The sequence below is a fragment of the Epinephelus fuscoguttatus genome, linkage group LG5 (genome assembly GCF_011397635.1).
Source record: "Epinephelus fuscoguttatus linkage group LG5, E.fuscoguttatus.final_Chr_v1".
NCBI lineage: Eukaryota > Metazoa > Chordata > Actinopteri > Perciformes > Serranidae > Epinephelus > Epinephelus fuscoguttatus.
This window is the reverse complement of record NC_064756.1, coordinates 10715801-10730030: the sequence shown is the minus strand read 5'-3', so window position 1 is coordinate 10730030 and position 14230 is coordinate 10715801. Positions and strand designations below refer to the sequence as shown.

Sequence of the window (14230 nt, the reverse complement as noted above, 5' to 3'; positions counted from 1 at the left end):
TCTCTCTGGGGATAAGCAGCTCTTAGTGTGCAGTCTGACTCTCACTGCCATTGGTGTCTGTAAAACAGAGTTTAGAGTCAGTCACTTACGTACCAGTTCTATTGTCTTCTGAAGAAATTACACCCAGAGAGCAATATCACTTATATAAATGCACTCAGTCAGTGAATCATACAATTTCCTCAGAAGTAATCCTCTGAATCGATCTGAAGGTACGCTCACTTCGAAGAAGATTTTACTTCCAGTGGGTTGCGTAACTGTCTGACTCCTCAATTTGGACAAGGCAGTTTGTAGGAGTGACAGACTTTTAAATCTAAAAGAAAAGACCTCAGCTACATTTTACGTTCAGTTTTTGGAAAGCCTTGATGAGGTGGAAAGGTCTAGGCCCATTTAAATGTCTCTGCTGTAATGCAGAGTGGAGTTTGAATACCACAGAGGATGTGAGGGTGTGTGTTTGTATGTGTGGATGAAGGCTGTGAGTCTCCTGTGTGTAACAAGAGTTGTCTACTCAACCCCACCCCAGAGCTGACCTTGAAACAAATACATTCCCCTGTGTGTGTGCGTTTGTGTGTGCGTACCCACACATCATCGCTCACTTACACTGAGGTGGATGCGGGGGAAAGTGTATCTCCTTGCCCCTGATGTCAATGTTGTTGGCCGCTGCACCGAGGCAACAGTACTGAACATTACCCACATTCACTGTAACTACTTACATCACACATCCTTGAAAGATGAGACAAGAAATTGCTGAGAAATGTTGTCATGGGTTTAAATCATAACAAGCCACATCTAAAATCGTCTGATCTAGTTAAATAAGGGTATTTCCCTAACTTTCAAACTATTCCCTCAACCTCTGCAGATACATTCTCATCTGCTTTCTCCCAGTGTTCCAGGTGGTGGTCGTGCTGCTGTATCTCAGTGTGTTATTGGGACTCTACGTGGTGCCGCTTTACATCACCTCCCCTTGCATCATGGACCCCACCACCCTGAAGCAACGCCCCGATGTCATTGGCCACCAGGGAGCACCCATGGTGAGTCAGCTGACCTCTATCATGCAATCCAAATGTAGTAATGAAACAGGCCACTTAAAATAAATAGTATTACATGTGCTTTCACACTGCTGCGCAATTCTGGCTATTTTATATTGGCTTCACAGAGGGCCAAACAGCTCACATCGGCAGTGCTGATGACGCAGAGCCACTCAGGATATGAAGCCGTTAATCCAGAATGTCAACGACCACTTGATTCTGATTTAGAGAAGTGGGAGAAAAAAACTGCGCTGTTCTTATAGATATTTATGCTCCTTGTTTTTCATTCATTTTTCCTCTCCTGTATTTCCCAGGACTATTCTAGTCCTTTAATGACCTTGTGGTCGCACGCATGAAAATAGGCCTTAAACATAACCCAGTAAGGGGCCAAGCTCTCGCTGGCTGAAGTATGGCCAGGATATATTCTCTGATGGATTTTGTGTAGCTCTGCCTGGCAAAGAAAAAGAATTGGCAGCTTGTTGTGAATCGATTAGAGATTGCTTATGATCAGATTCACTGCTGTCGCTGCTGTTACTCCATCTTTCACAGATCTGATGTTCAACTCCACTATAGTGTTAAAAAGCCTGTTAGAGCCTGCTTGTGAGGTATGCATTAGATTTATGCACACCAAAGCACTTTTTTTCCACTTCATATTTGATTTATGTGCTGGGATTAATGCTATTGCCTCTGAACGTTACCTGAAGAAGGATTCATGCCCTTGGCACAAAGTGTGGCTGGGTCTTACGCAACACTTGGAGGGAAAACGAACATGGATTCCTGGTTATTCATAACAGTTACTCACACGATCCAAAACACACCCTGCTTTTTTTGTGGTATTTTTCTAAAGCGATCGATCCTCACAGTGGAATCTAAAATTAGGAGTGGCTCTGCGAGGCTGTGAGAAACTCACTGTCACATGACTAGACTGTGTTTCCCAGAAGGACTCTGTATTGATTACAGCATCTTTCCTACCCTGCGTTTCCCAGTCATAAGCTTTACTCACGGGGTCTCATAGGAGGATGCTTTTCTAGTAAGTGATGTTTAACCTCTGGACTATTATTAGTCATAACCTTCACTTGAAGACTTGAAGAGTGGGAGAGTAATCCACAACACTGCCTATTTCATTTCACAACATTGCCTTTCGCTCAGAGGGAAGAGTCTGTTTTCTCACACAGCTGTGATGCACTACACTGATGGTCATTCTTGACTTTGTAACATAACCTACTTGATAGATGAACATATATTATTATTAATTAACATGTTGTCTGTGGGCTTCCAGTAAAGTCATTGTTACAGGACTACATGCAATGATTGTGTGTACATGTGTTTCCAGCTTGCACCTGAGAACACACTGTGGTCCTTCCAGCGAGCTCTGCAGATGAACGTCACTGGGTTGGAGGCTGACGTGGCTATCAGGTACACACACAAAAGCGCACGATCAATACAGCAGAGTGACAAAGCCAAACAAATGAAGGGTCATTTAGTCTCTGTCTATGTTCTGCCTCGCTGTTTAGTTTCCTTTCACACATTATGAAATCAGAGCTCCATATCACCAGTCACAACCAAAAACAAAAGTATGTTGTAATGTAAGTTTCATGTAAAAGGAAACAACAAAATAAACTCATATTTGGACTCCCAAGAGTAACAGGACTGCGGCTACAGCGATGCAACAGCAGATCAGGCTATGAGCAGGCAGTGGATAGAAGCCAGGCATCAACAATATAATGAGAGGTGACACGCTGCATTCACAGAGACACACTTGGGAGGAGAAGGGAGGAGGTGCGGGGATGTTGGAGGGTGGAAACTATATGGCCATGGTTTATGATAGATAGTCGGTATACATGTGTACTCATGCATGTGCAGTGATGGAGGATGGGTGATTGTGTTGAGGTGGAGGAGTGTTGCTTTGCCGGTGCAGGGAGTGTGTTTGTGGGTCGGAGCTTTATTTTGTAGGGGAATGTGTTTTTTTTGGTAATTGTAAATTACTGTTGAATATTAATTAGCTGCAGACTTTTTCTGCTGTAGTAGCAACTGCTTTGGCAGACTGTGTGTGTGTGTGTCCGTGTGCGTGTGTGTATATGTGTGCGCTCGCTGTGCTCCCTGCACAGTACTGAGAGAGGTGAATGGGTGTATGATTGGTGCAGCCTGCTGACAGGTGAGCTCCTGACTGTGCTGCGTAATTAGAGTTGATGACAGCCAGAGCGACAGTGAGACTCCACTCCTGCAGCAGATCTCACACACACACACACACACACACACACACACACACACACACACACACACACACACACACACGCACACACATACACATATTGTTTATGCACTACCTATGTATATATCCACATCGGAAAGGCATTGTTTTTCAGCAAAGAATTTGAAAAGCAAATATTGAGAAATGGGAGGGCTTTTTCTTTAGTCTTGGTTTTTAAATACCAAAAGAAAAGTCATTTGGTATTTAAATATTTAGCAGCAAAAAAAAAAAAACACCTTACGACTCTCGAAACTCTTGTTTGTTTGTGTTGTCCCTTTCTTTTTTGTTCTTGTTCAACATGATTTTATGTTTTTTGCCTCTTGCCTAATAACTATAGTGTTATGATGAGAGCTTTTATTCCTCTACTGAGAATGAACTGAATATAAGATTACCTTTGGTGAGTCTTTCTGAGACCTTTTTGAGTGTAAACTGTTGCTCAGTTTCCAGACCACTGAGTGATAGTGGTTGTGAAACGTCGCTCTTGTAATTTATACATACATTTATACAGATACACACTGTTGTATATAACTCTGCACACCCTCCTCTGTTCATCAGTGTGGATGGAGTGCCATTCCTGATGCGTGACCGCACCCTTCGGAGGACCACAGATGTAGCAAGGGTATTCCCAGGCAGACAAATGGAAGACGCTTCATCCTTCAACTGGACAGATCTGCAGCAGCTCAACGCAGGACGGTGGTTCCTCAAGGTAGTTCTCGGTTGCTAATGAAGCGGTTTCTGCTTGAAAGCGTGATGTCGTACAATTATGTGAGATAAAGGTCAGGAGCTCGTTGAGCTGTGAGTACTCTGGTTTCATCTAAACACTGAGATCTAGTAATGCTTTAGAGATGCTCTCCTGTATGCAGAGTGGATCAAGGTCAACTAGTGCTTCAAAATGTTTTTTTTGTTTAAACCTGCTTGAAGTACTAGTGGGCTAAACATGATGGAAACACACAGCCTAACAAGCCACGTGAAAAGCTGCCTGTTCTGATACCGAATTATTCTTTCATATGATATTGCACTGTGTACAAGAATTGGAGAAATGACCTCCTCCATTGTTGTGTTCTTGTTTAACCATTAGCTGCAGATTATGTAAATGCATTAATCTTCATATTGTGCTACTAAGCAAGAGAATCAGTATAAATTTGGGGCAGATGCAGTGATGTAGATACATTGCTTTTCGTGCCCTGTGCTACTTTGCAGCGTTCCACTTTAATTCCTCTACAGTACCCTCCAGTCAAGCATTATTCTCTATATTTGTCTAGTTGCTCCAAAACTGCTGTGGCAAGTGTTTCTGCTTTTTTGCAGATTTTTTTAATATATACACTCATTGTGTATTTTTAAGGGGGGCTTTAACAAATACATACATGTGTTTGGATATATTTTTATTTTCTTATGAGGCTTCTATTTTCTGATATCTGGTTGCTGTGCAGAGACACTTGGCTGTGGTGGCTCTGCTATGTCAGTATTTGTTTGAATCTGCAGTCCCTCTCAGTCTCTCTTCATTGCATGTGAACACAGTGTGTCTAAGGACTGCATTCCAAGAAAAGCCCAGCTCCGTCTGTGCATATTAATTATGACAATTCACTGTCATAGTCTGATTTCTATGTGCCCAAAGATGTCCTAATCCGTCCTGCTTGTGTAATAAAAACATTTGTCATTTTAACGACAGTGTATTTTCGTCAGTAAAGTGAAGTGAAGCACATCATGGAAGACTCAAAAAGGAAGCATCTGATCTTCTGCGTGTGATTTGGCAAGGAGCGAGGGAGCAGTGAAGCAAAAAAGGATGTAAAGGAAATGGGGGAAAATATTTCTTTCTTTCTTTCTTTTTTTTCTTTGCTTTTTTTTTTTGCTGTAGGCTTTGTCTAAACACTCTATATGAAATAGATGGATGTTTTTATTCCAATTAATCGTCAGGATTATGAACACATGTATATATTTGTGCACATTTCCAAAACACAATTTAATCTCAAGGGGGAGCTGGTGGCAGCAATGCAGCAGTACAAGTATTTGGGCACTGTCTTAGGTGACAAGTTGAATTTTGACGTGAACACTGAGGGCGTCTGTATGAGGAGAGCGTCCCCTCTAAAGCTCAGTCTGCTATCTCAGACCCTCAATATCTCCTCCATGTTGAGTTTCAGATACTTCCATCAGGGTGGAGGTTTTTCCTCCCTAAATGTAGCACTAAGTGTTACAGATTGTCCTTTGTCCCGTCTCTGATTGCTTATCTTAACCAGCAGTGACCACTAATTGCCCGTGATTTACCCCTGACAGTGTGTCATACTGGATTCTGTGTGTCATATATTGTACTGTTTGTTTTATTGTACTCATGGCCACTGTCTGTATTTTAAATTGCCCCTCGGGGACATTAAAGCTTTACCTTACTTTACTTTATCTTACAAAGCAGCAGAAGTGTTATTACCATGTTGTAATTTTATTTTAAACCCTAAAACTAGTGATATTACAACCGTGAAAAGGACATCTGTGATCTACATCCTCATGCTGTTCTGTCCCTGTGTTTCAGGATGACCCCTTTTGGACGGTGCACTCCCTGTCCCAACATGAGAAGAATCTGATTGCCAACCAGAGTGTGTGTAGCCTGAAGCAGCTTCTAAAGCTGGCTTCCTATCATAACAGCACAGTGGTCTTCCGGCTGAGGAGGCCTCCTCCGGAGCACCCCTGTTACGACAGCTGGATCAATGATACACTGCAGGTTGTGCAGCAATCTGGGCTTCCTCAGAGCCTGGTAAGTATATAAGAGCTGAATGCTGAGAAACACCTAATCCACATTGTGTTTAGGTGTATCTCAGCAAAATGTATTCTGAACATATTTATGCAAATGAGTGGTTAAAATGTGAATTAGTCTAATCAAATTCAGTTCTCAAATTTAACACTTTAAAGTTTCTTTAAATATTTATCAGTTACTTTGCAAATATTTATCAGCCAACAATCCACATGACCCACTCTCTACATCGGCATAAATTACATTCACCGCACAGCACGAATCTAACAAGAAAATAGGTCACTTTTAAAGTCAGTTCTCCTGTTACTACTGTTACTTCCCGCAGCAATGAGGGCAAAAATAGATCACCATTGTGTTTTAAATGAATATTCTCTGGTCTAGCTCAAATAAAACCACATATTTGGCATTTAAAAACGTTTTTCCTCCCATTGGCCTGGCTGCCAGATAAATCCATACAGTTATAGGGGAATCACTGCACAATGTCACTGAGACGAGCGTAACTGTTTTCCTGTGTAGGTGATGTGGACTCCAGATGAACACAGAGCTCAGGTGAGACAGCTTGCGCCCGGTCTGATCCAGACCTCAGTGGAGAAACGGAGTCCTCAAAGTCTCCATCAGTATGGCATCAGCAGGCTGCTGCTCAGATACAACCAGGCCAGCACATGGGAAATCAGGTAGAAACAAACACACAAACCTGACAGGTTATCAGGCTGGCACCTTAGCTCACTGATACATACTTAAAGACGTGTCTGAATGTGTGATTGCTTTCAGAAACTTCTCCCAGAGCAACATCAACCTCACCCTTTACACCATCAACGAGCCCTGGCTGTACTCGGTGCTCTGGTGCAGTGGGGTGTCTTCAGTCTCTTCAGAGGCCTCACATATCCTCAGAAAGGTGCCTTACCCCATCTGGCTCATGGTAAGGACGCATCACATACTGTTTGGCTTTTTCTTCTTCTTTGCGTCAAACTTCTCAGGTATCACTTTGCAAACAATGACCTCTTTCTTTCTGGCGTCCTTTCTGGATAAATTTTGAGTTTCTCTGCGTGGCTCAGCCTTGAAAAGATCTGCTTGGTAACAGATTTTTAAAATCAATCATAAAAAAACTTTCATAAACTGTCTAGAGGCTGAATATGTGCAGATGGTATGAGATGACAACCTGTCTCCTCTCCTTCAGCTGCATCTCCTCCGCATAACTTAACTTGATTTTAACAGGTGATACCAACAAGGGAGCCTGGCTTTCAACTGAACTCATCAAGTCTGTTTATTTCATGCACTGAGCATGTCATCCTCATATTTCTCTACACTCATACAAGGTCCCTGAACATTAGAAAGATGAGCATCATCACTGTAGTGTATCCTGTAGTGCGTGACTCATGCTTCTCTAGTGCAGTCATCTCCTGAAACCTCTCAACATGGGTAGCACCCACACTGTGCTTCTCTGGTATCATTTCACGTGCCTCGTCTGTGCCGCGTGCCAGCCTGGTCTCCCTGTCTGTAGCACCATACGGGAACTCTGCGTGACAACATGTGGATGTGACCCCCACCCCCTGCTGTGGTTCAGGGAGAGTTTAAGCTGCCGGGGCATCTGCAGTGTCAACTGTGAATCTAAATGAAGTCTGACATTGGATGTTGATAAAGCCAATGGAAGTGAATATTTATCCTCAAGACATCTGTTTTTTTGCAGGTCTTCTTATGTTACATACATGACATTGTCAGGGATTGTGTTCAAGTGCATGGCCTTATAATACAATACTTTAAGAACTGTGCATTTACCACATTTCCCTGTTCGATACTTCTTGTGGATTTATTCAAAAAGAGATCAAAGTGTGTGTTTGCTACTTGCATATTAGGTTGTGTTGTTGACGCATAGCACCACCCAGTGGCGGATTCTGCCAGTAACATGTGCATGTGTGTTTCCAGAGACCAGATGAATACTGCCTGATGTGGGTGTCTGTGGACCTCATCTCTTTTGCTGTAGTCATAGGAGTATTCATTTTCCAAAAGTAAGTACAGCCACTCGATGATATAACTGTAGTCAGGTTATTACAGTGAGTCCTTACCTAAGAGTTTTCTGTCTATTTTTCTGCTGGTGTATGACGAGGAAAGTAAACACTGATGTTATTTTGTTTAGTGTGTCTCTCCTGTTGTGCCCTTTCACACATGTGGAGTACACACCACTAATTACTGCTAATTAACAAGCTCGACACTTTGACATCATTAACCGCTCATACATATTTGCTGTTCTCTTATGTTTTGATGACTGTTTTTAATTATTTAGCCGATCAGTGGAAGGTTGGAAAGGGCACACCGTTATTATTTATGTGTTAAGTGATTTTATAAGCTGTTATGATGTATTTTTTCTCCCCTTGCACCTCTGTGTGGCGACAGAGAAGATGTACTTTGTATTAGCATGTCTTCTGTTGCCTAAAATGTGTAAACCGTTCACACTCCTCCAGTATTTCCTCTCTCTGTCCGAGGGATTGGTTTTGTTTGACAGATGGCCTGTCCTCATGTCGTCTCTGGGATGGAAGGCAGTGATCCTTTTTTTTTTTTTTTTGGAACGGTCCAGTGCGGGTTCGCTCTGCTTAGCCGAGCTCTTCAGTAGCTTCTGCTGGCTTCTAAACTGACCTCTCTTTTCTCCCGCCTTCTTTTGTCCTTTTTTGTCCTTCCGCTCTTCCTCGTCCTCTCTCCTCTGCCTGATGTGCATGCTCTTCTCCTCCTCTGCTGCATTCTGGCATCTTCTCTCAGCTATCACATGATCAGGTAACTGGGTCACCTCTTCTGACCCAAAGTCTTCTCTCCTTTCACCGTCTTTCTGTCTTTCACTATCTTTATCCATCGTTCTTTTGTTTGATGCATTCTTCTGCCCTCTCTCTGTCCTTTTTCCCATTCTTTCTCTCTTTTGTTGCTCTCTTTATCATGACATCAAACTCCATCAGATTTTTCTCTCCACCTAAACGTCCACTGTCTTTCTATATTTATTTTCTCTTTCACCTCTCTCTATCTCACCTGAATCGTTGTACTGCACTGCTGCCACTTTCCTCTAGGGAGGAGCTCACGTCTTTATCCCTGCGGGCTAAATAAAATGAATGCTTTCCACCCACATAGCACAAAAAAAATCCACATCAATAAGTCACCAATTAGATTTTAAATTTATTATCCACCTTAAGACTAAACGTCCAAACTGAAGCACGGATATGCATTCATCAGGGGAAGTGCCGCAGGACTGGCTTTTATTGATGCTGACGAACTAAAAGCTTGCTTGTTTGCATTTCTGTTTCTAAATACCTCTGTCCATTAGTCGCAGTACATTGTGACTAATGAAACTAATAGAAACAGAGGCTGTTTTCGTTAGAGCAAGGATGCAGTTTTCACATAAGGGGAACGGATCCTCAGCCTTGACCGATACACAAAGCTAAGCCGAGGGAGTGATCCTCTGTGGAACTAACGAACGTTAATTAAATGAACACATAATAGAGGAAAATGTTCTGTATTAAATCGTATTTATCAATAGTTAATTCAGAAGGTATTTTTAATAGGTGGCTGCAGGTCGGAAATAAAATTAGCTTCTGTTAATTCTATTAAAAACAATATTTGCATTTCTGCACACGCTGTAATCATGTTATGACTGATAATGTGTTACCACTTTCTATTAAGGCATCCTATACGAAGTTCTAACCATTAGTTGTTTTCTTTTAATGGATAAATGGATCTGAAAATGACGACAGAGGATCTGGACCTAAATCCATATATTGGCAAATTATTCTGCATTTATTAATAGATTGCCTTATATTACATTCACATATGTGGTACTATAGAATACACACCTGCCCCTGGGATTGTTGACAACCTGGCAATAAAAAGTTTCTTCACTAATAGTTTAGTTTAGCTTATGTAAGAAGGGACAGTACAAATTAATAATTGCACATAGTATAAAAATGCCAGAATTAGTCAAAAGGGTATTTTCCATCTGTCGTCCCTGTAGGCGAAGATGTTACACAAGGAGACCTGAAATACAACAAAGCACAAAAAACAAGCAAAAAAACAGAATAACAAACAAACAAACAAACAAACAAATTTTAAAAAACACACAGAAAAAAAAGAAAACGATGCATACGGTTTAAAAGAAATGATTTTAACACAATTTTTAGTGACAAGAATGTAATAATCATGAAATGTGTGATTCAGTGCTGAAACTTAATGGCTCATAAATTATTTATAACCTATCAGGAAATGTTTTATTAAACATTATCAAAGCCGTTAGTTACAACATAAACACTTAATATAGGGTGCCTTATCAGAAAGTGGTACCAGCTCTCAATAATAAAGGATTGCCCAGGGCAAATAAAAATGCTAAGTCGGGCTAGTAAATCCAGCAACCTAAAAAGAATTATACAGTATTTTTTTTCCGGAGCTGATGATGGAAGTAGTTAAGGAGTGAGACATCTCACTTCATTCTCATCTCTGCTGAGAGTTGCACATGGATTCAGGCGCTCAAGAAAATGGTAGCCGGTAAAGACAAAGTTCATGAGCTGAATTTTAATTACCCTGGAAACAGGAGTTAAGTTGGGTGGCATTAGTGTATGAGGGCAAAACTCCAACTATGTATTGTGGAGTTTCATTTTTCAAGACATTTAGCTGTAGTCTTCTTTTTAAATATTTGATAACCCCTAATGAATACAACACTTTGTATAAGGGCGAGTAAACTATGACTTCAGGCAGGTAGAATTCTGACCCAATTGCCTGACCTGAACGCCGTATTTTAGTGCTCATCTTAAAACTCTGTACAATATACACTTCGGTGTGATAGGAAGCAAATGTGTTGTTTTGTGCCAAACTAAACTGAACTCCACATGCTGCAATTATATGCACCAGCTTCATTTAAATTGGAGGGTAAATCTCCTTTAAAACAAATCATCACATCTCACAAACAATTCTGGAATGATTTTGTTGTAAAGAGAACTAATTAAACAGACTTGTTTCTATTAAAACAGAGTCAGGTGTGTACACTTACTCCATAACTGCTTCTAAAAGTGTAGATATTATCCAACTATCGACCATAACGTGACCTTGAGGTGCACATTGCAAGCAGAGGCAGCAGTATTTATTGATATTGTTACTGTGTTGAAGATCTCTGACCTATCATGTGACCCCGCAGGTATCGGATGAGCGGAATGCGCAGCTACAACCCTGAGCAGATCATGCTGAGCGCCGCAGTCAGGAGGTCCAGCAGAGACCTCAACGTCATGAAGGAGAAACTTATCTTCTCTGGTAAGACCCTCACACTGAGATAAGAGGGACATGTATATGTTTGTCACTCCTGGATGTTTTGTAGTGTGTTGTTGCGCTCCTGCACTCAGACATTAATTCCTCTCTTTGGACTTTACATTTTAATTTGCTGATTTACAAAAAGTCTGAGATGAGGAATTGCCGTTTTGAGTTTCAGGTGCCTACCCAGCATGTCACTGCATCCCCGCATGCATCTGTCTTGAGTGTCTGTGAATGTTCTTGCACCTTCTCTTCCTCTTCCTACTCTTCCTCTCTTCCTTGTTGAAGGTCAGCCCCAGTAGCAGCCTGTGTGATGTGCACCACCTCTTGTCCATGCTACCACCTCCTCCACCAGCAGTGACTTCTTCCTTTATTCCATGCATCCATTACCTGCCACTTCTCTGCCTACTATGCCCCTCTCCCCTTCATCCATCCATCCATCCATCCACTCATCCCTTCATGCACCAAACCTCCCCACTACCCTCCCACTGGAGACACCGACATGTGTAGGGGAGCTTATAGACGCCCCAGTCTGTCTAGACAGCCTCTAGTGCTGGGGGTCAAAGGTGAGTCATACCAGTGGCAGCAGTTTAACTCAAGTCAACTTTATTTATATAGCACCTTTTATACAAACAAGCAGCCCCAAGCAAACCAACCAAAACAGAACAAATTAACAAAAAAGATGATTAAAACCCCATAGAATAAAAAGAGAGTAAATAAATAAATAAAATGGAATAAAAATGATCAGGAGAGGGGATAAAAAGGTTAAAACTTCAAAATCAAGACTGCAATGTTACTCCACATTAAAAACCAGATTTAAAAGGTAGGTCTTTAATTTACGTTTAAAAATATCGAGAGCAGAGGTCGCTAATTCCACAGTTTAGGGGTGTAAAAACAGAAAGCACTCTCACCAGTACTTTTATCAGACACGAGGAACATTTAAAAGTAAAGCAGTGGAGGACCTTAGTGATCTGGCAGGAACATAAAATTATAGGAGGTCATTTAAAGCTTTATAAACAAGTAAAATAATTTTAAAATTAATTGTAAAAGATACAGTAATGATTTCAGCAGTTGGGTAATGTGATCCATTTTCCATATTTTAGTCAACACTCCGGCTGCAGCATTCTGGACTAACTGTAGTTTTCTTATTGACTTTTTGGATAGTCAGGTGAAAAGGGAATTGTAGTATTCTAAACGGCTGGTAATAAAAGCGTGAGTGGGTATTTCGGTATCTTTCTGGGTTAAAAAAGGATGTTTTGATGACCCTGTTAAAATGAGAATTCAAATTTAAATCAGAGTGTAAAACCACTCCCAAGTTACTAATATTAGTTTTAGTGTGCTTGCTAAGGCCACAAGTGCAGAGAGAGTGCAGTTTTTCTCTTGCTGCTTTTTGTCCAATTAAAAGATTGTCAGTTTAAGGCTATTCCATTCAATTTTGCCCTCAGTGACTCCTCCTCGTCATCTTTTTTTAACCAAAACTGAGTGTGAACTGTCTTGTGAAAGTGAATGTCATCACACGGTACACTGACTTCTTTTTCCTTTGGCGCCCTCCAGAGGTGGGCAATGGAGTTGGCAGTGCTGAGGAGCTGTACGCGGACAATGGCTACGATTACTACACCAATCGGGGCATCAGCCAGTGATTGGGACTCTGTGTGAATCTGCTCTAGCAAGATGGAGACGACTAAGCTCTCAGTGTTTACATCATTCCTGTTCCAGTCGGTGTGAAGTCTGATCTCCTCCTTTGTCCTACTGATAACCTGACAGACTGCTGTATCTGATGGAGAAAACAACCACCCAGTTGCTTTATGTACATTCTGTAAATACTTTTGTTTCTTGCTTGTCAGACATACTGTATATCACACAGAACTACACGCACTTTTTATTGATGGGATCCGCCAAATCTGTGGCCGCCTCCTCTCACATCTAGATGTCAGAGAGTCACCGACGCCCGCTTCTTTTTAAAGATGTGTTTCCAGATTCTTTATTATTATTTTAAGCTAAATTTCCAAAGCAGTTCCTTGTTTCCAAACCACTGTACATGATACTTCTCTTAGCAGATGAAATTATTTTTAATGAGGCTTTATGGCAGCATGAGACTAAATGCTAACGGCTCATTATGCTCTTGCCTTCTGTCAGCACTCCACTGTGCTGTTGTTCATAATAGTACTAGCATTAATATTTATATTTAAAGAGAAAAACAAAAAAAAAATGAACAAGCTGTTTACAGAAGTCCTGCCTTCTCCTCCAAGTGAAATATTCACATGGTGTATGTAAGATAATTATTTTGATAGAGGCTGAATGCCCCTGCGGCCCCGCCCTCCTTCTGACCAGTGCATGTAACCATAATGACCATATCAACTGATGTATGTGAGCTGTGCTCCCAGTGTACCAGAAGAACTGGTGGAAATGGTTTGGGGGTAAAGACCTGTGCTGTCTTTTTATGGTTAATGTGAATGTGTTTGGATTTTTTTTTTTTTTTTAAAGATGTGAATGGTGTATTGTGTGTGTATATTGGCTGGGTATATATTTTTTACCCTGTGTGCAGTGCTATGTTGAATTTATTGTATATAAAAAGGTGAACCAGTGTGTGAGATGCTGCAGCCAGACAAGCATTACATTTGAACGACGTGATAGTGATGAATTATTACAATAGCAATAGCCCGGTCACGATGGAAGTCACTACACACCCTCTGTATTACAGTAACATCGGTGGTGTTTTAGTGTTGACTGATGACATGCATCTAACTGTTGGCTGCTGGTGTAAACCTGACTGCTGTAAGGTAAATGAAGTGGGTGCTAAATGTGAAAATAAAGCTCTGAGCTAATTGAAGGGAAGCTACAGGTATCACAACAGGGTCAAGAAGTGGATTGCCTTTTGTGTTTCTATTTTTTTCTTTGGGTGTTACTGTGCCTCAGAAGTAAACATTAAAAAAATCTTCTAAT

The 14230-nt window shown here is 41.2% G+C and overlaps 1 protein-coding gene across 3 annotated transcripts in view; it reads left to right on the top strand.

Moving 5' to 3' along the window:
• Positions 1-14194, top strand: part of gdpd5b (glycerophosphodiester phosphodiesterase domain containing 5b) — a 51486-nt gene extending 37292 nt beyond the window's left edge. The window contains exons 8-17 of one of the 3 annotated variants that reach the window (XR_007449335.1): positions 883-1028; positions 2359-2441; positions 3832-3982; positions 5798-6019; positions 6533-6690; positions 6788-6935; positions 7940-8022; positions 11178-11290; positions 11576-11853; positions 12842-14190. Coding sequence is in view for 2 of the 3 variants with exons in the window: in XM_049575882.1 (XP_049431839.1) it covers positions 883-1028; positions 2359-2441; positions 3832-3982; positions 5798-6019; positions 6533-6690; positions 6788-6935; positions 7940-8022; positions 8768-8782; positions 11178-11290; positions 12842-12927 (1205 nt within the window). In the remaining variant the exon portion in view is untranslated. Of the gene's footprint in view, positions 1-882; positions 1029-2358; positions 2442-3831; positions 3983-5797; positions 6020-6532; positions 6691-6787; positions 6936-7939; positions 8023-8767; positions 8783-11177; positions 11291-11575; positions 11854-12841 lie in introns of all 3 variants that reach the window. The other 2 variants (XM_049575882.1, XM_049575883.1) reach the window with 2 other exon arrangements.
• The last annotated feature ends 36 nt before the right edge of the window (positions 14195-14230 follow it).